Raw genomic sequence first — 26,221 nt, forward strand, 5'->3', positions numbered from 1 at the left:
TGACATCCTTATGTGCATAAGGAAGATTGGAGGGCGCGGGTTATAAATAATTTTTAAATAAAGTCAACAAATCATAGAGAGTTACTTGCACTGGAGCTGCCATGTGATCAAGCATTCCCATTAATTTTCTTGCAGACACTGAAGTATGTTTGCTTATTGTATTTATCAAGAACAGAAGATTGGTCGTTCTTTGCCTTGGAAGAAATGCTTTGCAAATGAGAGTATCGGTCACGCTCCTATGAACTCTAGGCGGCAAGAAGGCAACATGAGATTTCTTTTAAGGACAAATCCCATGAAAAGAGTTTGAAGTGTAAGAATAGTTGAGGTATTGGTTTCTTTGAAGGATATGCTCAATATTAGCCAGTTGTCTAAGAATGGAAAAACTAGGATCTCATTCTTCCTCAGGTGAGTTGCTACTACTGCTAGGCATTTTGTGAAAACTCTTCGTGCTACCAAAAAACCAAAAGGTAAGAACTTTGTGCTGGTGAACTTGAGATATTTTCTGCAGCTTGCACCGAAATGTGTGTGTATGCCTGCTAAGGTCCAATATCGTTACCCAATCATTCCAATCCAGTGGAGGGGAGGGTTGTTGCTAGGGTGTTCATCTTAAATTTTTCTCATTTCAGAAATGTGTTCAATTCTCTTAAATCTAGAATGGGATGAAAGCCTCCTAATTTTGGGGAAGTTATCTTGAGTAGAATCCCTTGTTTCTTTTCGTTGACATGACCATTTTTATTGCATGAGAAAATAGAGCGATATTATCCTCTGGTTTATTATGTGCAACTGATCCTTTGGATTGTGACGGGATAATGAATGATTTATCAATGCTAATTTTTCAAAATTTAGCCTGCATCCTTCTTGGATGATATTGAGAATGGTTGATGGTAATAAGTGACTACTGGATATTAAACAATTGTAGTCTTCCCCCCCCCCCCCCCCACTGGAAGATTAACGTAATCAAAAAATCAGACTGTTTCTAGGAAGATTGCTGGACCAACTTCATATGCATTCTCTCTGTATTGCATTGCCTCGACAGTGGCTGTTGTGGTTGTTGATGAGACTGGTAATATTGTTTCTGATATGGATAATGTGTGAAACGTCTACATTTATATGACATTTCCTATGAACGGTTGTTGTATCTGAAGGAGCCGTAGTCAATGTCTGAAAAGTTGTGCATTATTCTTTTATGCTGTTCATGATATCCTTCACTTTATCACCAGATTGTCTCCCATACATGGGGCATCTTCTAGCTTTTCATGAATATCCTCCCTAAGTCCAGATGCCTTGAGCCATACCAGCCTTCTGGTAGCTATTGCTGATTCTTTAGAAATCATGTCAAAGTTATCAAATACTGTTTTTATAAAATGTTTTGAACATTCTTCTGCTTCTGAACAATAAGGAGGTAATGAAGAAGAATCAACCTTGATATTTTGTAGGATATTGTATACAACTGGGTAATTTGAAATTGATGAGCCAAAATTCTGCTCTAAAGCATGGCTGATTGATAGAATTTATTTCCCAATCATTATCATCATTTATTTATTACACGCTCTTCCAACATTTGAGCTCAAAGTGAGTTACAAGACAACAGGCCAAGGAGGCTGAAAAAAATAACTTCATAGAACATAAAACCTATAACGGAATTATAATTAGTGAAGGGGGAACAGAAAGCAATTGACAGAAATTTGTTGGAAAACAAAACAATCACCGCAATATGGAGTGACAAGCTGGTGAAATATGTTCATGGGCTGAAAACCTCAACAACCAACCAGGCTTTTAGTTTTTTCCTGAAAGTCTGGAGGTCGGTACTAGCCTAATGTCCAGTAGCAAAGAGTTCCAAAGAGAAGGGAAAAATGAATTCTTCCTTGTACTAGCCCTCCATATTTTCTTGGGGACGGGTACTACCAGACGGGTGTTGGCAGAGTGGGAAGAGGGTGAGCCAGAAAGTATACAATCGGTCGCACAGACAGGAAAGGGCCAGACCCTTGATTGCCTCAAAGACCAGGAGGAGAAATTTGAAAGCAATATGAGAGGCAATGGGGAGTCAGTGAAGGGATTTTAGAATGGGAGTGATCAGATCAAATTTGCTGGCAATGAGCAGGGATTGTGCAATCGCATTTTGTATCCTTTTAGAGGAGGCGTGTTTTAAGCCTTCTGAAGTGCTGTCTCTACTATTGGTGAATCGTGTGGAAGTTGCACCTTATGACCTGGACAGTCTCTACTGTGTATCTGAGATCAATCCTTCTGGCCACTGGTGGAATAAAGAACATTCCATACCTTTGATTAAAGATCTTTAAAGGCTTTATGGACTGACAGAGTTGATGGTTGTTTCAGAGTTTTAACAAATTTGAACATATATGTGAATTCTTCAGTCAGTTTTGGCTCTTCTTGTACAGAAAGGGGAATGAATCTACCATTTTCTGAATGAATGCCAGATATGAGAGGTCTTCCGGTGGGGTGCTACTTCTCTCTGTTTCCAGAAAGCATTCTTGCAATGGTAAAGGCATTTCTTTCATATACTGCCTTATAAAGTCATGCCACATTCAAAGAACAAATGCCTATTTATATCCAGTGGGAAGGATAATGATGATGTATCTGATACTGGCACTAGAATTGATAGTGAACACTTATTTTAGGACAAAGACAATAGCTCCAATGATATCTGCGCAGATATGGGTGGCTCCATTTTCCTCTGCACTAAACACATCAGCTCTGACAGACTGTTCTTGGTGCCAGCATGGCCTGCACAAAGCTCATCACCAATGACTATATCACATGGTGCCAGTCAGTCTTAAAGATGACAATGTCAAACTCTTCAGTGCTAATGTGATTTCTCACAGTGCTTCAAAGATTTATGCACTGCCTGTTTCCACGAAGAGGATTTATTTCCTTCTCTATTGAGTAGGAGGAAGAGGAGAAAGATTCCTTACTTCAATGCCTAAAAGACTCAGGCCTTATATAGAGGGTCTATTCTCTTGGAACTTAAGGCTAGTTTACTCTCTGGAAAGGAGGTCTTTGAAAATAATTTCAGTTACCTATATCTGATGACTTTAAGTGACATCTTGGCACAAGTTTTGCTGTTCGAAACATTATGCAACAGTACCGGACACTTTAAGCAGATGTTCTGGAGATCCACAGTGCTCATTTTGCAGACATATTTTTTGCCCTGCTTTAACAACAGTTTCTCTAATATATCTAAACAACTATTTTTTTAAAGGGCTAAGGAGAATAAAAACAAAGATAAAAAAAGAAATGAAGAAAAAACTGCAGTTAAGCATCGACAAAAACTCAGGCTGGTAGAAAAGAAATGGAGAAATTACTTACCTGATAAATTTGTTTTCCTTAGTGTAGACAGATAGACTTAGGACCAATGGGTTATGTGCTTCCCTGCTAGCAGATGGAGATGGAGTCAGGTTTCAAAGCTGACATCACCTTAGATATACCCACCCAGTGACCTCAGCCATTCAGTATTCTCTTCAAAAGCCATTGTGGACATACTATTGAAAAACTTGAATAAAATTTGAATACAACTTAATAACTTGATTAAAAACTGGTGACCGTAACTGTACTCAAACAAACATAAGCACTGAATCCCAGCAATATTATAGATGCCCTGATCTAGGGATAGGGCAACGGCTTACCTGTAACCTCTTGGAATCGAGATTCACCTCATGAGCGATTCCTTGGCACTGTTCATGGGCAGCCGTAAGCGGGATACTGAGTCCTTCTGTCTACACTAAGGAAAACGAAATTATCAGGTAATTTCTCATTTCCTAGCATGTAGCCAGATAAACTCAGGACCAATGCGATGCACAAAAGTGATAGAACCTGGAGGTGTGCAAGGAAGACCACGTCGCTGCTCGGCAAATGTTGAAGGGAGACAGTAGCTTAGCTTCCACACAGGATACTGCCTGGGCTCTAGTGGATTGAGCTTTAACCTAAAGGGATAAAGGCTTTCCTGCCTCTACATAAGCTCCCGTGATCACTTCCTTGATCCAGCGAGCTATGGTAGCTCGCGAAGCTGCTTCGCCTTGTTTCCTTCCACTGTGAAGAACAAACAAGCAGTCCGTCTTGCGCACCATTTCTGAACATTCCAAATACCGTACTAAAAGCCTATTGATGTTTAAGTGGCATAGGAGGTGGTAGTCTTCAGAGTCCTTGCGTCTATCTAGGGATGGTAAGGAAATGGACTGGTTCAGGTGAAACTCCGAGACTACCTTTAGGAAGAAAGAAGGAACGGTGAAAGCTGTAATGTTCCTGGAGTCAACCAGAGGAATGGCTCACGACATGACAGCACCTGTAGTTCAGAGATGCGACAAGCCGAGCATATCGCCACCAAGAATAAAGTCTTCAGCATTAACAGGCATAGAGACAGACTGTGCAGCGAATGAAAGGAAGGTCCTGCTAAATCGTCCAGTACTAGATTGAGGTCCCATAGGGGGACTGGCCACTTTAAGGATGGTTGGAGGTGTTAACCCCTTTTAGGAAATGGGCCAAGTCCGGATGTGTCGACAGGTGGACTCTGTTCACCTCGCCTCTAAAACAGGAGAGAGCTGCCACCTGGACCTTCAAGAAGTTGAGGGACAACCCTTTGTTCAGGCCTTCCTGTAAAAATTCCAGAATCATGGGGATCTTGGTCATCCAAGCGGGCACCCCGCGTTCCTCGCACCAGGCCTCAAATATTCTCCAGATCTACACGTACGCCAAGGACATCAAGAACTTCTGCGCATGGAGCAGGTGGTGATTACTGTCGCCGAATATCCATACTTCGTCAGGTGAACCCTCTCAAGGATCAGACCGTAAGGCAAAACAGAGTTGGGTCCTCGTGAAGGATCAGACCTTGTTGGAGAAGGTTCCTGTATGGAGGGAGGCATGTCTAAATACCACAGGCATCTGGGACAATCCAGGGCCACCAGAAGGACTAACTCTCTGTGGCTTTCGATCTTGCAAATGACCTTGCCCAGCAGAGGCCATGGAGGAAAGGGGTACAGTAAGTTCTTCTCCAGCCAGGTCTGGACAAGGGCGTCGACCCCTTAGACGTGCTGATCTCTTCTGTGATTGTAGAATCGGGGGATCTTCACATTGTGAGATGTGTCCAGTAGGTTGATGGATGGGAGGCCCCAGCCATCTACCAGAAGCTGGAAGGCTCTGGTCGACAACACCCATTCTCCTGGATCCAGACTCTCCCTGCTGAGAAAGTCAGCTGTGACATAGTCTTTTCCCATGATGTAGGAAGCTGAGATCCCTTGTAGATTTAACTCCACCCATTCCATAAGAGGGTCTATTTCGAGAGACACTTGGTGGCTTCTGGTTCCTCCCTGGTGGTTGATGTAGGCCACCGTTGCATGGCCCTGGAGTCTGTGGCTGAATTGCAGACACACTAATCTGCCAGCTTGGGCTTCCAGATGGTTTATGTTCCAGCGCACCTCTTCCTTGTTCCATCGCCCCTAGATCGTCAATTCCTGACAGTGAGATCCTCACCCTCGGAGGCTCGCGTCCATCGTGAGGGCTAGCCAATTCAGTGGGGACAGGCTTACACCCTTGCTTAGATGAACTTTCTGTATCGAGTAGTCTTGAGACAATGGGTTCCGAAGTGACAGCAGGGAGTGTTGGAGTGGCCGCATGTGTGCCCTCGCCCATGATACTACTTCCAGGGTTTATACCATCAGGCTGAGGACCTGGAGATACCTCCACACCTTGGGGCACATTGTGTTCGTCAACCGATGCACTTGGCATATCAGCTTCATTATCCTCAAGGGAGAGAGAGGATGACTTTGTCCTGTTTGTTGTTGAACCAGACTCCCAGGTACTCTTAAGGACTGAGAGAGCTTGAGGCTGCTCAAGCTCTCTCAGGTCCTGAAGCAGAGACCTGACCCTGCTGGTCACCTTAAGGCTCACTTCTAACAACTTCACTTGGATCAGCCAGAGCTAAGTAAGGATGCACCAGGATCCCTTCTTTCCTGAGTGCCGCCGCCACGACCACCATAATTTTGGAGAATGTTCTGGGGGTAGTTGCTAGGCCGAAGGGCAACGCCCTGAACTGATAATGGCGGCCCAGTACCACAAAGCATAAGAAATGCTGATGGTCTTGACAGATTGGAATATGAAGGTAGGCCTCTGAGAGGTACAGGGAGGTTAAGAACTCTCCCGGTTGTACAGCCATTATGACGGAGCGAAGAGTTTCCATGCGGAAGTGAATTATCCGCAGATGACGATTGACGCGCCTGAGATCCAGGATGGGGTGAAACGAACCCTCCCTTCTTGGGTACGATGAAATAGATGGAATAATGCCCCATATTTTCCTGGGGTGTAGGTACCGGAGTTATAGCCCTCAAACTGAGGAATCTTATCAACGTAGATTCCACTGCCAGTTTCTTGTGCTGGGAGCGGCAAGGTGACTTTATGAACATGTCCTAAGGGATGCTGACAAATTCCAGAGCATATCCTTCTTGTATGATGTCCAGTACCCATTTAACCAATGAAATCTCGACCCACTGTTGATAGGGGGCCGACTATCCCTCTTCTATCTCCTCGTCTCATGGATGGGTCCGCCAAACTTCATTGGGAAGTTCAGGTCAAATCTGAGGCCAAACCAGTTTCTCTTTTTGGTTGTCAGCTCCGAAAGGACTGAGACCTTCCTGAGGGTCAAGATGTCTGAAATAATGAGTTTCTGTAGGGCCGACAGTGCTGGGAGCCCTTGGCCCAACCCCTCATGGGCACTGAGGCCTCTTTTTCTTATCTTCTAGTAGCACTGGATATTCACCCCCACTTACTGGCCAACTTTTCCAATTCACTTCCAAATAGGAGGGATCCCTTAAACAACTACTAAAAGAATATGGACTCATACACTTCCTCTATGCTGATGACATTCAGCTTCTAATTCCCATACAAAATTCGATCAAAGACACCTACAAGAAAACCTCAGATCTACTTATCTCAATCAAACATCTCCTAAATTCTCTGAAACTCATAATCAATTTCGACAAAACTGAAATAATACTCATGGATAAAAAACCCAATCCAACTCCGCCACCCCTGACAATACTAGACAAACAAATGATATCTATACTCCCTACCACCCACACCAGGACCCTCAGAGTTATCATCGATAAAGATCTTTCTTTCAAGAACCACATATCAAATAAAACTAAAGAAGGATACCACAGACTCCTAACCCTAAGACATCTGAAACCATTTCTCAACCCCTACGATTTCAGAACTGTCCTACAACTACTTATTTTCTCCACCTTCGACTATTGCAACTCCTTACTAATTGGAATACCTTTGTCATCCCTCAAACCACTCCAAATACTGCAGAACTCAGCTGCCAGAGTCCTAACAAGAACAAAAAGAAGTGAACACATAACGCCCATATTGACCTCACTTCACTGGCTCCCTATTACTGCACGTATTGCTTACAAATCAATGACCATCATTCATAAAATTCTAAACAATGATCATCAAGGTCTTAACACCCTAAACATAATTCCTCAAAATCCTCCAAGAAACCTACGCTCTAATAACTCAGGTTACCTAAACATCCCCCTTATCAAAGATGCACATCTGGCAACCACAAGAGAAAGAGCCTTTTCAATTGCCTCCCCTAAACTTTGGAACACCCTACCTAAAGTCCTAAGAACCCAGCAAAACCTAAAAACATTAAAAAAAGACCTAAAAACACTAATGTTTCGCAAATTCCACACTGACCGTCAGATGTCTGATCATCCCAACTCTCAACTGAACTCTCGGCTATAAACCTCTTAATACTTCTCTCCATCCTGAACCTGCATACCCTCCTCATCCAACCTAATAATGCTTTCTGGACTTGATATGTTTATTTCTGAAAATGTTCACATTGTTTTCCTGTTGCACAACTGCTAAGAAAAATATATAATGTTCACATTGTTTTCCTGTTGCACAACTGCTAAGAAAAATGCATACTTTGTAAACCGTTATGATGGCTCTACCGAATGACGGTATATAAAACTCAACAAACAAACAAACAAATAAATAAATAAATAAATAAAGGGCATCTTTGTGATGTTTGCCTTAGAGGTAACATCCGCTGACCAATTTCACAGCCATAGCTGTCTTATGGCCACCAACACTAAGGCTAATCTCCTCTGGCCAAGGTACGCACCAGCTCAGAGCTTGCATCCACTAGGAAAGCTGCGGCAGGCTCCATCGCTTCTCTGGAATGCGTCCCTGAGCTATCTGCCTCTCTCTCGAGAGAGAGAGAGAGAGAGAGAGAGAGAGAGAAGCAGACGCGAGTGAGCCATCAGGGAACAACAGGAAGCAATCTGCAGTATCATTGCTGTCGAGTCCAGTCCTGTTCAATATCTTTGTAAGCGACATTGCGGATGGGATAGAAGGTAAAGTTTGTCTTTTTGCGGATGATACTAAGATCTGCAACAGAGTGGACACACTGGAAGGAGTGGAGAGAATGAGATGGGATTTAAGGAAGCTGGAAGAGTGGTCAAAGATATGGCAGCTGAGATTCAATGCCAAGAAGTGCAGAGTCATGCATATGGGGTATGGAAATCCAAAAGAACTGTATTTGATGGGGGGGGGGGGGGGGGGGTGAAGGGCTGATGTGCACGGAGCAGGAGAGAGACCTTAGGGTGATAGTGTCTAACAATCAAAAGTCAGCGAAGCAATGTGACAAAGCAATAGCTAAAGCCAGAAGAATGCTGGGCTGCATATTTATTTATTTATTTATTTCAAACTTTTATATACCGACATTAGTGTACCACATCATACCGGTTTACAATTGAACTGACAGGTAGGAAAATACAATGAACAGGGGTGGGGTAGGGGGATTCGAACCAAAGGACAGTGAGAAATAAGGCGAAAACAAACAATGTATGATATCAAGAAATGGTGAATAACGATATGATTAAGGTATACAATGGGATGGTAGGGGTTAAAATATGTACAGGGGTAAAACTAAAGGAATAGGACTACAGGAGATGCGGTTAAGGTATACAAGGTATAAAAGGAGTTAGGTAACTGTGCTGTGTGTGATGACTAGTCAGGGAAGGCTTGCCTGAACAGCCAGGTCTTTAATTTTTTTCTGAATTTTGAGGTGCAGGGTTCAAGGCGGAGTGGAGCAGGTAGTGCTTTCCAGTGTTTAGGACCTGTAATAGAGATTGCACGATCCCTTGTGGATGAGAGATGAGCCTTTTTGAGGGGGGGGTACTTGGAGGGTTCCTTTAGTGTTGGTCCTAGTAGGTCTGTTTGAGCATGTGAGGTGGAAGGGATCATCTAGCCAATTGGAATTGTAGGAGTAGATGGATTTGTGAATTATAGAGAGGGTTTTGAATAGAATGCGGGAGGGGATGGGGAGCCAGTGCAGGTCTTTGAGTATGGGGTGATATGTGCTGATTTCTGCGTTTTGGAACATTTGCAGGGGTTTTATGGTGGAGTAAGGGAGCCCAGCAGCAAGGAGTTGCAATAGTCAATCTTGGAGGTGAGATTGGCTTGAATGACGGTCCGGAAATCATGATAATGGAGCAGAGGTCTGAGTTTTTTTGAGAATGTTTAGCTTAAAAAAGCCTTCTTTGAGGATAGCGTTGATATATTTTTTTAGGTTTAGTTGCTGGTCGAGGAGGACCCCCAGATCTCTTACACATGGCTGGGAGGAAAAGGCAGTAAAGGCCAGGTCATTGGAAATCAGTGGTTTGGGAGGTTAGAGATGAGATATGAGTAGAAGTTCAGTTTTGGTAGTATTTAAGGAGAGATGAAGGTTAGTGAGGAGGTTGTTTATGGAGGTGAGGCATCTATTCCAGTGAGTCAAGGCGTCAGTTAGGAAGTCGTGAATGGGGATGACGATTTGGACGTCATCAGCATAGAGATAGAATTTAAGGCCAAGGTCTGTTAGTAAACGACAGAGGGGTGTAAGGTAAATGTTGAATAAAGTGGAAGAAAGGGAGCAACCTTGCGGGACGCCTTGGGAAAGAGGGTAGAGTGCTGAGTTCGAGTTACCAATTTTAACAGCAAATTTTCTGTTGGATAAGTAGGATTTGAACCATAGAAGGGCCAGACCTGAGATGCCTATTTCAGAAAGCTGAGAGAGTAGGTGGTTGTGATCGAAAGTGTCAAAGGCAGCAGATATATCGAGGAGAATTAGGAGGAAGCACTTGCCTTGGTCCAGGCCATTGATAATGTGATCAGAGAGGGCGAGTAGGAGAGTTTCAGTGTTAAGGTGCTTACAGAATCCAAACTGGGCTGGATGCAGAAAGTTATTGTTATCGAGATATTCAGAGAGTTGAGGAATATAGAGAGAGGAATATCTAGTAAGAGAAAGGAAGTGATGATCCCCTTGTACAGGGCCTTGGTGAGGCCTCACCTGGAGTACTGTGTTCAGTTCTGGAGACCATATCTCCAAAGGGACAGAGACAGGATGGAGGCAGTCCAGAGAAGGGAGACCAAAACGGTGGATGGTCTTCATAAAATGACTTATGAGGCAAGATTGAAGAACTTAAATATGTATACCCTGGAGGAGAGTAGAAGCAGGGGTGATATGATACAGACTTTCAGATACTTGAAAGGTTTTAATGATCCATGGTCAACAACAAACCTTTTATGTTGGAAAAAAATCAGAAGAACTAGGTGTCACAATCTGGAACTCCAGGGAGGAAGACTCAGATCCAATGTCAGGAAGCATTTCTTCTTGGAGAGGGTGGTCGATGCCTGGAATGCCCTTCCGGAGGAAGTGGTGAAGACTAAAACTGTGAAGGATTTCAAAGGGGCATGGGATAAACACTGGATCCATAAAGGCTAGAGGAAGGGAATGAAGAGAAGAGCAATGGGGATGGCTTACTGGAATGGAGGCTACTACCTGATTACTACCCTTACTCAATAAGCCTTAGCACGGTTAATGCAACTCCAACATTGCTCTCTGTTTCAACAGCAAGGGGAAATGTGGAAAAGAGGATTTGCATTCAGATAAATAAGGACTGAACTTCACAATCTGGGTAAACAAATAAGCGTGGGGATGGCTTGCTTATTACAGCGGTTACTACCCTAAACCAATTAAGTCTGATACATCATTTTGAATGCATATACAGCATTGCTCTCTGCTTGAACGGCAGGGATAAATGTGGAAAAGAGGATTTACATTCAGACAACATCCAACAAGGCATTGATCTGTGCAGTCTGGATAAACAAGCATCAGGGTAACTTACTTGATGCGGCCGTTACTACCCTTAACCATTAAGCCTTATGCTCACCTTTGATGTAACTCCAACATTACTCTCTGCATCAATGGCAGGGGATGGCAGGAAATTTGAATCGAACAGTTACCAACAAGGGCCCTGAACTTGATGATTGGTGAAACAGATACATATGGGAAAATAAATGTGGGAGCTTACTGGGCAGACTGGATGGGCCAATTGGTCTTTTTCTGCCATCATTTCTGTGTTTCTATGAATCAAAGGCTTGCTTAAGGATGAACTCAAACTGCCTATTGTGTGCATCCTTCCAAAGCCGCTCCTCCCTCTACCGGGATAGTTGTTTGCTTCGAAAACAGCACAGACCAGGCCGTCCACTTTCGGGAAACGCAGGTATTCTCTGGCCACCGGATCCAGAGGGTACAAGGCCTCCAATGTCCGACCTCCTTTAAAACTGGCTTCCAGGGCATTCCACGCCAGGTCAATCATCTTCTGGATGGCTTCCAGCATCAGGAAATAAGAAGAAGCTTTCCATAGAGACACCAGGATGGGGATTCTTCTTTGGTTCCGAAATAGGGTCCATGCCGGGAACTCCTAGACTCTTCAGAGTCTGGGAAACCAGGGCTGGCAATTCATCTCTGTGGAAAAACCATAACATGGTCCAGTATGGCTCCAAGCCTAATGGGATTACCCTGTCCTCCAGTGAGTCTGCATCCCCTTCGTCATCCATGGTGTCTGGGTCCCTGCATGGTGAAGCGAGGCATGTCCTGAGGCATGCTAATAGGGATGGGAGGGCAAGGCCTTTCCAGCTGGGGCTCAGACTGGGCAGGGGCAGCAGCTGACTGTGCCTGAACAAAGACTTGAAGGCCCTGAAAGAAAAGGTTGCAGAGTCCATACCTAGCCCAGGAGGAACTGGGGTAGGCACCGCTGAAATGCCCTTTCCTGAGGAGGACGCAGTCCTGAGATCACTCAGATCCGGAGTGATACCGGATAAGATCATGGCTGATCTGTCCTCCGACTGGGAGGGGCCGGGCTTGGAGAAGTTCTGAGAGTCCAGCCTTCCCTGGGCTTCCTCACAGTGCTGACACAGAAAGGATTCTACGTCAGACTGTGCAGCCCTAATATGGCAGACAGCACAAACAGAGTGTGACTTGTGCTTCTTTGCTGCCGGAGCCATAGTTCACTGTAGCTTGTGCACTCAGCTGGCTAGTGCTTGGACTTAAGCACGCACAAATTTGCCCCAACACATATAAGTATAAGCGTCTGGTTGTGCGCGAATGTATGCGCGTGTCAGCTGAACAGTAGGGCCAGCCCGCACCGCACATACCGATGGTCTATGGGGGGAAATGGCACTGCACCAAACCGCATGCAAGATGGCACCACCGCGTCCTGCCATGTGGAGTGCCCATGGAGAATGAAGCAAGGCTTAGCCCATCGGAGGACCGTTCAACCCGCTCGGAAACCCCATTGCCCCAATGGGATGGGGAACATAGTCGGTATGGCGCGCCAAGCAAGATACCAGAGGAAAGACTTATCGGAACCCTTCCACATCTCTGAATCGGAGGAGTCCTACTTTTACTTACCTGGGCTCAGCACTTACCGGCTGAGTACAGAGACAGTCTCTGGCTGTGGGGGGAGGGGGCTTAGGCAGTCACCGCTGTGCTCAGCTTCCTGTACCCGCTGCTTTTCAGCTGTTTCAGCAGCAAAGTACACGCCAGGAACCATCTACCAAACCAAGGCACATCTGAGGGATCTCGGAAATCTCCTTAGGAATTCTCAACTGGGGTAGGGACCATTAGCTATCATTGCAGGAGAGCAGGGCTCGATCTTTCTCCAATTTAAAGGTAAATTTTCTTCTTCAAACGAGAATTGCAATCCCACTAAACAAATCTGCTGGTGTGGGAATAGCATGCCCACATCTGCTAGGAGACGGAGAGATACTGAATGGCTGATGTCACTGCGGGGTTATATCTAATGTGATGTCAGCTTTGAAACCTGACTCCAACTCCATCTGCTAGTAAGGGAGCACATAACCCATTGGTCCTGAGTCCATCTGGCTACAAGCTAGGAAAAAACATCTTGCCACTGCAGAAGAATAAAACAGACTGAGAAGACTCACGTGAGGCCAGTGTGCAGGACCTTCTGCACATGCTCAGAAGGTTTTTACTTTCTGAGCTCATACAGCATGTTAAGGCCGGCGCCACTGGATGATGTCACTCCACTTGTGTGGCTGCATTTTGTCCTGCTTGTCCATGGAGAATGTATCATGCTAGTTCTAGAATAACAGCTGCCAAAATAGGAAGTCACTGAGCAGCCCAAGGCAGAAGTGATATGGTTGCATGGTGCTTCCTGGTTGGCTAACCTGCATGGAGCAGAAGTTGCAACCTCAAAGGGGACTCACTGGATTGGGATGTGGGTTCTTATATGGGAATTGTATCTACTTTGGATAAATGTGCATAAAATCACAACTGGGCAGACTAAATGGCCCTTTTTGGCCTTTACCTGCCATCATTTACTATGTTACTATGTAAGTACTCATGATATGATAGTTCCATTTGTTACCCTCTAGGATGCATAATTTGCTAATTTGCAATAGAACAATCAAATTCTTTCAATTTGCAAATTTGTAACCAAAGGCATGAGAACAATTTGCACTCAAAAGCAAAAGGTTAGCACTATCAATGGCTTATAAATTCATCCTAGCAGAATAATTCTTCATTATTCTAGATTCATCATGCCCAATTAAAAATAGCAACCACTTACCTTGCCAGGTCTGAAAAACACCTTAGTTAAACCAAATTTGTAGTCATTCTCATTTAAACCTAAAGCTTTGAAAAGAGCCTGCAACATAAAAGGAATATCAGGTGAAGTTAGGTCCTATGAAAAACATGCTTCAAAATGCATAATAAATTATTAAAAGCTGAAAAATTTCACTGTTTTACTCAGCATGAAAGAGAAAGGGAATTGCTTCAGATCATTCATTCCGGTAGAGAGAATCTTAATACCTTGCAGAAGAGTCTGGGGTCCAGGCGAGAGAGCTTAGCAGGCATATATTTCTTGTACATGTTATATAGCTCATGAAATGAGGCTCGTGATGGGAAACCGCCCTGCATCAGGTCCAGGACAGACACCATACCTGCAAAACAAATGAGCAATAAAGATTACATTCAATAGCCATATGCTAAAGATTGAAATGAGCAACAACATACTATTATAATTTCCTGCAGCCTACCTCTCTAGTGAGAAGTCCAAGATTATTCACAATCTGAGATTTATTTATTTATTTATTTAACTCTTTTATATACCGACATTCATGAAACATATATCAGTTTACAAGGAACAAGGGTATTATAACATTAACAATAACAAGAAGAAAAAGTTACAAAAAAACAAGGTGTTATGGGAACTTGGGAAACAGAGAGCAGACAACAGAAGTTTAACACTATAAGCTTATCAAGTAAAGTACTGGAGATGCCATGGATCACATATAGCGCACTCTATAAAATAATACATAATATAGAACTTATATACAAGAAAATAAGGGTGGCTACAGTGCAGTGCCGTGGCAGTACTGGAGGAGGATTAACAAATGGATAGGGTTGTGACTTTCCAGTCACAAGGAATTAGGAGGGGGGGGAGAGGGGGGGATTATGAGAGAGCGTATCAGGTTATGAGAAGGCTTGATGGAACAGCCAGGTCTTGAGTTTTTTCCTAAAGGTCAACAGGCAGGGTTCCTGTCTGAGGTCTGGAGGCATGGTATTCCAGATGGAAGGCCCCGCTGTGGAGAAGGCGCGTTCCCTGGTGGATATACGAAGGGCGGATTTATTTATTTATTTTATTTATTTAAAAACTCTTCTATACCGTCGTTAAGTTAGATAACCATCACAACGGTTTACAGCAAGGCACGATAATGAAAATATGAGTGGTATAGATTACAAATTAATCATGTGCCATCATAGTACGGTAACAATTTAATACAATAATCTGTGTGTGTAAGTTAAGCTTGTCTGTTGGGAACATATTAGGTGGTTTGAATTTAACATTAGTATGAATTAGTAGGTTACAAGTAACAACTTCTAGTTTGGTGAGTCCTTATCAATCAACTGTTTTTCTCCTTCTCTTTATTTTTATAAAAAGCTTGTTTAGAGCACCAGGTTTTCAGATTGGTTTTGAATATTTTCAAATTTCTCTGCAGTCTTATTTCAGGTGGCATGGTGTTCCATAGCACGGGGCCAGCCAGTGATAGTTCTCTTTCCCTTACTTGCATGAGGTATGCTGTTTTGACAGCGGGGACAATTAGTAGAGCCTTATTAGCAGATCTCAGTCAGCTTTTTCATCATGTATTAGTTTGTAAATTATGCATAAAGCCTTATATTGAATTCTTTGTTCAACTGGAAGCCAGTGTAATTCGGCGAGCTTTCCTGTAATGTGGTCATTCTTTTTTTTGCCAGTCAAAATTCTAGCAGCTGAGTTTTGTAATATTTGCAGTGGCCGAATTGTAGATTGTGGTAGTCCTAAAAGTAGGGAGTTACAGTAATCTGTGCTTGCCTGCAGAACAGTGCGGAAATTGTTTAGTGTTAGTAGAGGTTTTAGTCTTCTAAGGTGGGGGCGTGGAGGGTTCCTTTTTAGGCCTCTCTTATAGGTCTTATAGAAGTGTGCAGACGTAGCGGGATATGTAGGTCGAGTGAGTGCTGATTGTGTATGGTCTTGTGAATAATGGTGAGGGACTTATGCAGGATTCTGAAGCTTATAGGGAGCCAGTGGAGATTCCTGAGACTGGGCATGATGTGATCTCCTCGGTTGGAGTTTGTCAGAATTCTGGCGGCAGCATTCTGAAGCATCTGAAGGGGTTTAGTGGTAGAAACATAGAAACATAGAAATGACGGCAGAAGAAGACCAAATGGCCCATCTAGTCTGCCCAGCAAGCTACGCACTTTATCCATTTTTTTCCCCTTTTTTTCTCTCCCACCTGTTACTATTGGCTTCCAGTACCCTCCAGCCCTAATTCCCCTCCACCCCACCACCAATTTAGAGAGCAGCGCCGTATCTGCATCCAAGTGAACGTCCAGCTCAATTAGGGGTAGCAACTGCTGTAACAAGCAGGCCACACCCTTACCCCATACTCTTACCCACCCCTGTTTTTATTTTTTTGTTTGGTTTTTTTTTTTTTTGGAGATAGCAGCCCTCCATCCTTCCGCTCCGTGAAGGTGGAGCACCAACTACTGGCCACTGGCATCCCGTTCCGTGAATGCCTCTGTGGCTACTGCCGCTCCGTGCAGTGTTTGAATGCCTCTGTGGCTACTGCCGCTCCGTGCAGTGTTTTGCTGCCACCTCTTTATTCACGCCCTCTAGACTTGATGGATCCACAGTGTTTATCCCACGCCCCTTTGAAGTCGTTCACAGTTTTAGACTTTACCACTTCCTCCGGAAGGGCATTCTAGGCATCCACCACCCTTTCCGTGAAGAAATACTTCCTGACATTGGTTCTTAGTCTTCCTCCCTGGAGCCTCAGCTCGTGACCTCTGGTTCTGCTGATTTTTTTCTTTTTTTTTTTTTAATTTTTTGTTTATGATATTATTACACTTAACAATCAGAATAAACATGACTGAACAGGAAACAAAAAGTTAGCCTTTCTCCATGTTTCAATATTATAACAAACACAAAAAGTTCCATCCAAATTACCGGCTAACATCGTAGTTCTCAAGATAAGGGGATCCAATTCTCATGAGAGCTCATTCATAATATAACATTACAGAAGAAATAGTAGTTGGACTTACTACTTAATTAAATAGAACAATAGCTTACTGAGGTGAGGATACATCAGGAGGATTTATTTCTATATTGGGAATCACTCTATCTGATATAAATTTTACAAGTTGGGATGGAACATAAAATGTATAATTAACTTCTAAGTACCTTATATTACATTTACAAGGGAATTTCAGTTTAAATTTTGCTCCCATATTTAAAACCTGAGGTCTCATCAACAAAAATTGCTTCCTTCTCTCCTGTGTTTTCTTCGCTACATCAGGAAAAATTTGTACCTTCATCTGAAGAAATAACTCTCTTATATTTCTGAAATACATTTTCATTACAAGATCCCTATCTGAATCCAACAGGAAGGAAACAATTAATGTTGCAGGTTGGGCCAAGTTAGTGTCCGACGTCTCCAGTAATTCTGAAATATTTAAGGGGGAAAGTATTCTAAATTTCTGGTCTTCAGCAGGTTTTTCCTTCCATGGTATCACATAATGAATTTTTGTTAATGGAGGCATTATCTGATCAGAAAATTTCAATATTTCTTGAGCGTATTTCACCCACATATCTCTTGCTGAGACCAATGGAACCTTTGGAAAGTTTATCAATCTCAGAGTTTTCCCCCGTGCTTGATTCTCCATATTCTCAAGCCTTTTATCTAGGATTTGGTTTTCTTTAATCAAATTTGTGTATAAATCTTTTAAATTTCCTATATTTTTTTGCACCGAGTCCATTACACCTTGTTGTTTAACTTTTTCTTCTTGCAGGGCTTTAACTTGCAAACCCAGATCTTCAACTTTAGTTACTACAGGGTTTAACTGGAGAAAAATATTTTCATTCAAAACTACTAGCGTTTCCCAAATTGTACTTAAAGTTATATCAGGAGGTCTCACCAATGGAATGAGATTTCTTCGTAATTTAACTTCTTTCTCCGAATTATTTCCTCCTGAAGTCATCCCCTCTCCTCGTGCTGTAAACCGCTCAGCTCCTCCGATAGCCTCGGGCTCTACCGCAGTGTCTGCTGTTAATTCTCCCCCCGTGCTTCCGGGGCTAGTGACCTCATCAGGTTGCGTCGGAGTCGACTCCCGATGGGCCTCCCTGACCTCTGCGGGGTTTGCTGGCGGTGTTCTAATCACCGGGGACAATGAGGTCTCCAGGTCCCGGAGCGATTCTGTTGGAATAGGGCCTCTCATGAACCAACTCCTGCGGGCGTCCTCCCGGCATGGTAAGTCCAGGCACCACATGTGCGTCCATCGGTCCGGTTTTGGGGGTTCCTGGGGGGATCTCTACCGAGTCCCTCTCCTTAGCCCTTCTTTTCCGGACCGAATGCGGCATTTTTCAAGGGGAAAAAGTAATTTCAAATCCACAATTGCAGAGCGACGCCTCTGTGGTGCTGCTACTCCGCCATCTTGGATCCCCCGGCTCCTTTGCTGCTGATTTTTTTCTGACGGAAAAGGTTTGTCGTTGTCTTTGGATCATTAAAGTTTTTCAAGTATCTGAAAGTCTGAATATTTAGATTGTTCAATCTCTCCTCGTATGTCATCCGATGAAGACCCTCCACCTTCCTGGTCGCCCTTCTCTGTACTGCTTCCAGAGCGGTACAGAGAAGGGCGACCAGGAAGGAATACGACCAGATACTTGAAAAACTTTAATGATCCAAAGACAACGACAAACCTTTTCCGTCAGGAAAAAATCAGCAGAACCAGAGGTCACGAGCTGAGGCTCCAGGGAGGAAGACTAAGAACCAATGTCAGGAAGTATTTCTTCACAGAAAGGGTGGTGGAAGCGGGAAGTCCCAACAGGAGGGCATTACAGTAATCTATCTTGGAAAACAGGGTAGCCTGGAGGACCGTCCTAAAGTCATGGAAGTGGAGAAGTGTTTTAAGTCTTTTTAGAATTTGTAATTTGTGTAAGCAATCCTTGGTTGTGTTGTTGACAAATTTCTTTAAGTTCAGATGGTTGTCTAGAATCACTCCAAGATCTCTAGCTTGAGTCACCATGGTGGTGGAGGGGGTCGGCTGTGAAAGGTCGTTGTGATCTGGGGAAATGAGGAGGAGTTCAGTCTTGGCTGAGTTGAGGACTAGATTTAGGCTGGTGAGGAGGAGGTTAATAGAGTGCAGGCAGCCGTCCCAAAACTTGAGGGTTTTGGGTAGGGATTCTGTTATGGGGATCAAAATCTGCACGTCATCAGCGTATAGGAAATGCTTTAATTTCAAATTTGCTAGCAGCTGGCAGAGGGGCAGTAAGTAGATATTAAAGAGGGTGGGGGAGAGGGAAGAGCCTTGAGGTACTCCTAAGGTGGATTTGATGCTGGGGGATTCTTTGTTGTTTATTCTGACTTTATAGTGTCTATTACTGAGGAATGACTCAAACCATCTAAGGACTGTTCCAGATATACCTAGGTCTGATAGGCGATTCAGTAGGATAGAGTGATTCACTGTATCGAAGGTGGCAGATATATCAAGTAGTACTAGTAGGTATGACTGTCCTTTGTCTAGGCCCATAATGAGGTAATCTGTAAGTGAGATTAGGAGGGATTGGGTGTTTAAAGATTTACGGAAACCAAATTGAGTATGATAGAGAATTTTGTGATTGTCTAGGTAGCTGGGAATTGACCGGTCTCTCCATAATTTTGGCAATGAACGGCAAATTGGAAATGGGACGGAAGTTGGAAAGGTCTCCGGGATTTAGGTTAGGTTTCTTCAGTAGAGGTTTAAGGGTGGCGAGTTTTAGTGCATCGGGGACGATTCCTTGCGATAAGGAGCAGTTTATAATTTCCGCCAGCGGCTTGGAGATAGTGTCCAGAATAGATATAAGAAGTTTTGTTGGGATGTGGTCTGAAGGGTGGGTGGAGGGTTTCATTTTCTTAAGAATGGACTTGATCTCCAGGGAAGACGTAGGTTCAAAGGAGTCGAAGCTGGCTCCCGAGTAAGATGAGGTGGCGAATGGGGGGGGTGGAGAGTAGTGTTGGGAGAGAGAAGTGTTAGGAGGTTGGAGATTTTTTCTGAAAGAAGGCTGCGAGTTCAATGGACTTAGTTTGGGCTTGGTTGTCGGGGATGGCCGGGGCAGATATTTTCGTGAGTTCTGAGACATATGAAAACAGAGCCTTGGCATCAAATTGGAAGTCATGGATTCTGCGGGCATAGAAGTCTATTTTTGCTCGTAGAATGGAGCTCCTGTAGCAGTGAAGGGAGGCTTTATAGACGGTCAGCGTGTTGGGGCATGAGTCCTTGCGCCATTTGCATTCCTTGTGTCTAAGTTCTCGTTTTAGTTTCTGTAATTCTGGAGAGAACCAAGGTTGGTTTTTCTTAAGGGCCGGGTTGATTACTTTCGCCGACAGGGGGCATATTTTGTTGGCTATCGAGTTTGTGATATTGTACCAGGAGGAGAGGGGCTGAGTTGGGGTTAGAGAAGTCTAGATTATGACATTCTTTGGAGAGATAGGCATTGAGGTCATCCAAGGAGCATGGTTTCCTGAAGTGGATGGTAGTTTGGGGGAGGGGGGAGGTCGGTCTTTCTTTCGGGATAGTAGATGATATCGTGTGGTCAGACTAGGGGACTGGGGTGCAGTCCGGGGAAGTTGTGAGTGTGAGACCAGAGTTTACGAAGATAAGGTCTAGGGTACGGCCCACTTTATGGGTGGGTTTGTTAATGATTTGTTTGAAACCCAAGGCCCTGAGGGAGGTCAGAGATCTAACCTCTGGTTCTTGGTCCAGCTAAGTTACCTTGCTTAAATCAAATTGCTATGTTTATTTCTTTGTTTTTCATGTTTTCTTCATATTATTTTGGCCAAGCAGTTTCCTCCTGCTCCTTTGGGCCTCCAGTTCTATTGGATCTGGCATCCATGGAGCTATGGCATCATGAGACTTAATTTTTAACTACTCAGGGGAGAGGGGGATTTCCCTTCTATTTTTAGTCCCCTCTCAATTTATCCATAGCCACTGCAGTGACAATCCTTGGCTAGGGTCTACATGGTACTTGAATGGGGACTCCCATAAGTGTGAATCCTGAGAACAATCATTAAATGTCCCCACGATACCTTGGATGAAGATGCCCTCCCCTATCCTACAAGGGGCTGCAAATGCTGGACCAGCAATCTAATCTATGTCTTTCACATGGCAGAATACAGTAGGGATGTGAATCGATTTTTTGATGATTTGCTCTCACTATGATTTTGCCCTCACTATGTCGACATAGTGAGGGCAAAAATAGCGCCGGCACCATTTTGAATATTGGCAATAGGGCCCGCGTGCAGGAGGTCGCTCCCGGACCCCCGCTGGACTTTTGGCAAGTCTTGTGGGGGTCAGGAGGCACCCCCAAGCTGGCCAAAAGTCCCTGGGGGTCCAGCGGGGGTCCGGGAGCGATCTCCTGCACTCGTGACGTCGGGTGACAGGAACCAAAATGGCGCCAGCGCTACCTTTGCCCTGTCATATGGTAAGGGCAAAGGGCCACGGCGCCATTTCTATTAACGCAGCCGTGGCCCGAGAGCGGGAGATCGCGCCGGGACACCCCCCCCCCCACTGGACCCCAGGTAATTTAAAACATTTTGGGGGGCTTCGGGAGGGTGGGGGATTTGTTTTAAAGGGTCAGGGTGGGTTTTAGGGTTGTTTTGGCGTGCCGGTTTTCCTGCCCTCCCCCGATTTACGATTTTTTACAAAAAAAAAACCCATGACGATCAGATTTCCCTCCCCCCCCAGCCAAAATCGATCGTTAAGATGATCGATCACACGATTCACATCCCTAGAAAACAGTACTGCCGCTGAGCAACTGGGTCAGCCCTATTTCTCATCTTTTCTTTTTGCATCTTTGTACTTTTATTTCTCCACTGATTTATTTTTGCTCTATAAGTACTTTCCGTGTATTCCCCCCAAAGTTTTTGCCATCTTGCTACTATTGCTGTAGGGCAGGGATGGTCAACTCCAGTCCTCAAGAGCAGCAAAAAGGCCGGTTTTCAGGATATCCGCAATGAAAATGCATGAGAAAGAAAGGCATGCACTGCCTCCACTGTATGCAAATCTATCTCATGCATAATCAGTATAGATCTCTTGAGAACCAGACCTGTTTGTGGCTTTTGAGTTCTGGAGTTGTTCACTCCAGCCATAGGGAGTAATTCTGTAACAGCCCACATACATTGTTATATCCTTTGGGGCGGATTTTAAAAGGGCCGTGCGTGTAAATCCTTCCGGATTTACGCACGCAGGGCCCTTTTAAAATCCGCCGGCGGCCTATTTTGCATAGGCCGCCGGCGCGCGTAAGTCCCGGGGCTTTCGAAAAGGGGCGGGAGGGGGCATGTCTGGGGGCGTCCCCGAAATGACGCGGCGTTTCGGGGGCGTGCCGCGGCATTTCGGGGGCGGGCCCGGGGGTGTGGCGCCGGCCCGGGGGCGTGGTCGAGGCCTACGGAGCAGCCCCCGGGACCGGAGGACGGAGCGGGGCTGCCGGCAACGCGCGCAAAGTTAAGGGGGGGGTTTAGATAGGGCTGGGGGGTGGGTTAGGTCGGGGAAGGGAGGGGAAGGTGGGGGGAGGGCGAAGAAAAATTCCCTCCGAGGCCGCTCCGAAATCGGAGCGGCCTCGGAGGGAACAGGCAGCGCGCGCAGGTTGCACAAATGTGCACCCCCTTGCGCGCGCCGACCCCGGATTTTATAAGATACGCGCGTATCTTATAAAATCCAGTGTACTTTTGTTCGCGCTCGTGTATCTTTTGAAGATCTACCTCCAAGTGTCAGTTAATGATAGGGGATCTATTTCTTCAGCAGTATTTTAAATATAAGAGTTCTTTATTCTGTGGCCATACCGTTCAAGTCTTTCCAGATGTATCTAGAGAAACTCAAGCTAAAAGAAAGCTATTTCTTGGTTTGAAATCCTAGCTTTAGGTGCCACTTTTTTCTTGAAATTTCCCTGTAAATGTCTGATAGAATTTCAAAGGAATAAATTTGTTTTTCTTGACCGTGTTCATTTAGAAACTTCTATTTCTGATAAAACTTCTTGATTGTGCTTTAATTTAAATTGCACCAGTGAGGTATGCTACTGCTCCTATTTTATGGACTTGCTCTTTTGAAAATGGGGTGTGAACTGTAAGTTTTTCCTTTTATTACTTGAAATGCTTTGTTTTATATCATGTAATATCAATTAAAACTGAATAAATATAAATGTTTAAAAAAATTATCAAATGGACATTACTTATATATGACTGATGATTAAAACATATTGACGCATTTTCAAACACAAAGTTATATAGTATGTGTAATCGGCATCCAAATTATGATGGTCATACTTTCACATTCAATATTTAATATTGTTTGACTTTATAGTGGTGATTTTGTCTTTTTAGATATATTTTGAAAATAAGCCAAATTTAAGGTGCCCGACACTAGCCAGTTGTGTTAGAAAATGAAAAATCTTTGCCAACTAATCAGCTACAGGGTCCAGTGGGCTATATCTGAGCCCAAGAAGCCAGCTGGACTCAAAGCTACAACAGTGGTTGAAAGCAAAAAAATATACAAACCATATTTTTTAAATTTACTGCATTCTGCAAATTTCATTTCTGAGACCAATCTAACTAGGATTGTGGGAGAGGAAGCCTTCTGTTGTAGGGACTAGATATTCTAAAACAAAAATTCATCATAGTAAAGCTTAAAGACTGATCCATGATGGTAACCAAGAAACCTTTAGCAAGTGCTCTGAATATTTTATTAACCTGTTTCTATTAGTAGAATCTAGAGTAAGAAAATGCAAAAACATAAATGTAGATTTCATCACCTACTATCTGAAATTGTATGAGAAAAAGCCTGGTTAACTACAAAGGCATGCTCATGGTGCTGCTCCAGTAGAGGCTGCTTATGATTCAGCTGGAAGTTCAAAGGACCAGCCAAAGCAAAATAATATTTAAAAAAAATTAAGCAATAAAGGAACTATTCAAAATGATTTAGACTGATTTATTAACATAGAATACAACACCAAGCTATACTAGTCTCATCAATTTAATTCCTGTTGCATAGCATAAAGAGAGGCCATAAGTTGAATTTTCCTTGAGCATTCTATTTTGATCTAAAATAATCATTTCATTCATTTTTCACAGAGAATCTTTGTTTTGGCTCCTGAGTAAGGTAGGATTGCTGCAGCAATATTGGCCATGTTGGGTGTTGCGAGCAGAAAACACTTTTGTCAAAATGTTTGTGCAGATGGAAGAGAAGTTATTTTGTTTTCACCATTATGACCATCATGTTTGGGTTATAAAAATTGTTTTCAGTGTTTGAAAGAATTGGTAAATGATTTGAAGTATATTGCTGCTGTCTCATCCTGTCTGCAGCCCATTGCAGGCAGGAGGCAGTGGATTATTCTTTGGGCATGCATAGATTTCTGATTCTTGTTCTCCATTACATTTTTTTAACTAATTTTTGCACCTCATTGATTTTGGTTTTCGTGAGTACTGCCTAACATACCAGGTGATCTCTGTCTTTCGCTTCACTCCTCTGTTACTAAGGATCCTTCTGTTTATTCCATGCCTTCTTGAATTTTGTTACTGTTTCTGTCTCCCACTCCATCAGGAGGCTATTCCATAAAGAATATTTTTTGACTCCGCAGTTTGCTTCTTTTCCTTTGGATATGTGGCTCAATCAGAACCAGGACTAGGACATGGCATCATAAGCCATCAGTCACAACTACCCGGGAATTTTTTTTTCCTGCTCCTAACTTAACTGTAAGTTCAGTCACTGACCAGAGGCCATGCACCGGCGCTCCAGCTGGAACACTGCAATCATAGGCCCTAAGTCCAGCCACTAGGTGTTGCCATTGCATGAAGATTGTCTTTTTCCCCCACCATATAACAAGCATCTGTGAACTCTGATCCCACAGCATCCCTAGACCCAGGTGACCCAAGGAGAAGAACTGAACAGGGAATCAAACCCAGATCCCTCTGCATGGCAGTGCTCAGCACTGAGTTACTGAGCTGGCCCCCCAAGAAATAGTTTCTATTTGACTCCAGCATCTATTTTAATTTGAGCCTCTTGTTCTAGAATTTTCTTTCTACTGAAAAAGGTTTGTTACTTGTGTATAAATACCTTTGAGGTGTTTGAATGCCTCATTCATATCCTCCTTGCTTCTTCTCCTCTTTATTTTATGCTTTATCCACTGATTAATGTCAATTGCCAGTGATGACTGTTATTAGGATAACACTCAAAATGTTCCTATGCACAATTTATGTCACAAGCCTTCTTATCAACTTAATGAAAGAGAATTGTGATGCCAGGTGATTCAATTTTGTTGATGGCTATGTGATTAAATCTTAAATGGAACATGCTGCTCTATAAAACCTGCAAGAGAGACCTCCAAGTTGTCTATAAAAAAAAACTTTTGTTACCTGAGCATTGGAGCTGGGACAGAATCTGTGCCCCTTCAAACTGATGGTTTGCCATCTTTAAATTGGGCTTGATACATCGAATAAAACTGGAGCCCTGTTGATAAGACAGTAAGTTAATGCACCAAGCGACTTAAAGCTGAATATGCATCTGCAGTTACTGAAAGCAAAGATTAGTGAGAATCTTCACACAGCATTGCTACAAGACAAGTAGAATTATTACAGTTCTTACCTAGGCAGAGCCTGCAGCTTAGACATATGAAACTATTTTTTGGCCAACTAGTTACAATTCAATTGAAAAGGATAACTGCTTCCTAATGATATTGAGATGTCTAAAAGGAATCCTATTGTGCTAAGAAGCTTTTGAAAGTTCTACATCTCTGTTTTTATTTCAATGCATGATACAGTAGGTTTCAAAGTCCAAGTCTCTACCTCAATATCTGTAGTGCCCCTACTTTTCTGACTCTCAACCATTAGTTTTACTCTGATATTAAGCTCTCTGTTTCACAGACATATTGAGCCTGGGTAAAATCTCTAGAGCAGCAGCTGAGCAATTTCACTAAAATGTAGTGCATGCTTCTTCCGAAGCCATTTTTTTTTTTTATTCACTCCCTAGATCAAAGAGCTTAAGTGTTTTTACTGCTGTAACACTGCAGGTACAACAGACAAGAACTCTTTTGAAGTCTAAAAACACAGAGCAGAAGAAAGGATTTAATGTGAATGGTCTTTATTGATCTTTTTTTTTCCTCTTAACGGAAATGCAATAAGATCAATTTGAGAAATTGGGAGACTTTCTGCTGAAGCCCAAATTCTCCTTATAAAATATCGTCTTCACCCGAATCAGTGCTTTAAACATTTTACATACAAATATGTTTGACAATTGCAATCACTCCTTTGAAAATTTAAATAATTTTAGAAGTACAGCTGAAGATGGCTTTCA

General features: G+C 43.4%; 1 protein-coding gene across 7 annotated transcripts in view; it reads right to left on the reverse strand.

The window, feature by feature from the left end:
- The window catches only part of MYO6 (myosin VI), a 527,529-nt gene that overhangs the window by 202,678 nt on the left and 298,630 nt on the right, over positions 1 to 26,221 (reverse strand). For all 7 annotated transcript variants that reach the window (XM_029595584.1, XM_029595582.1, XM_029595583.1 and 4 more), the window contains exons 20-22: positions 25,285 to 25,378; positions 14,177 to 14,307; positions 13,935 to 14,012 (exon numbers count right to left, since the gene is read on the reverse strand). In XM_029595584.1, coding sequence (XP_029451444.1) covers positions 13,935 to 14,012; positions 14,177 to 14,307; positions 25,285 to 25,378 — 303 coding nt within the window. The remainder of the gene's footprint in view (positions 1 to 13,934; positions 14,013 to 14,176; positions 14,308 to 25,284; positions 25,379 to 26,221) is intronic.

This window comes from Rhinatrema bivittatum, chromosome 3, assembly GCF_901001135.1.
Source record: "Rhinatrema bivittatum chromosome 3, aRhiBiv1.1, whole genome shotgun sequence".
Classification (NCBI taxonomy): domain Eukaryota; kingdom Metazoa; phylum Chordata; class Amphibia; order Gymnophiona; family Rhinatrematidae; genus Rhinatrema; species Rhinatrema bivittatum.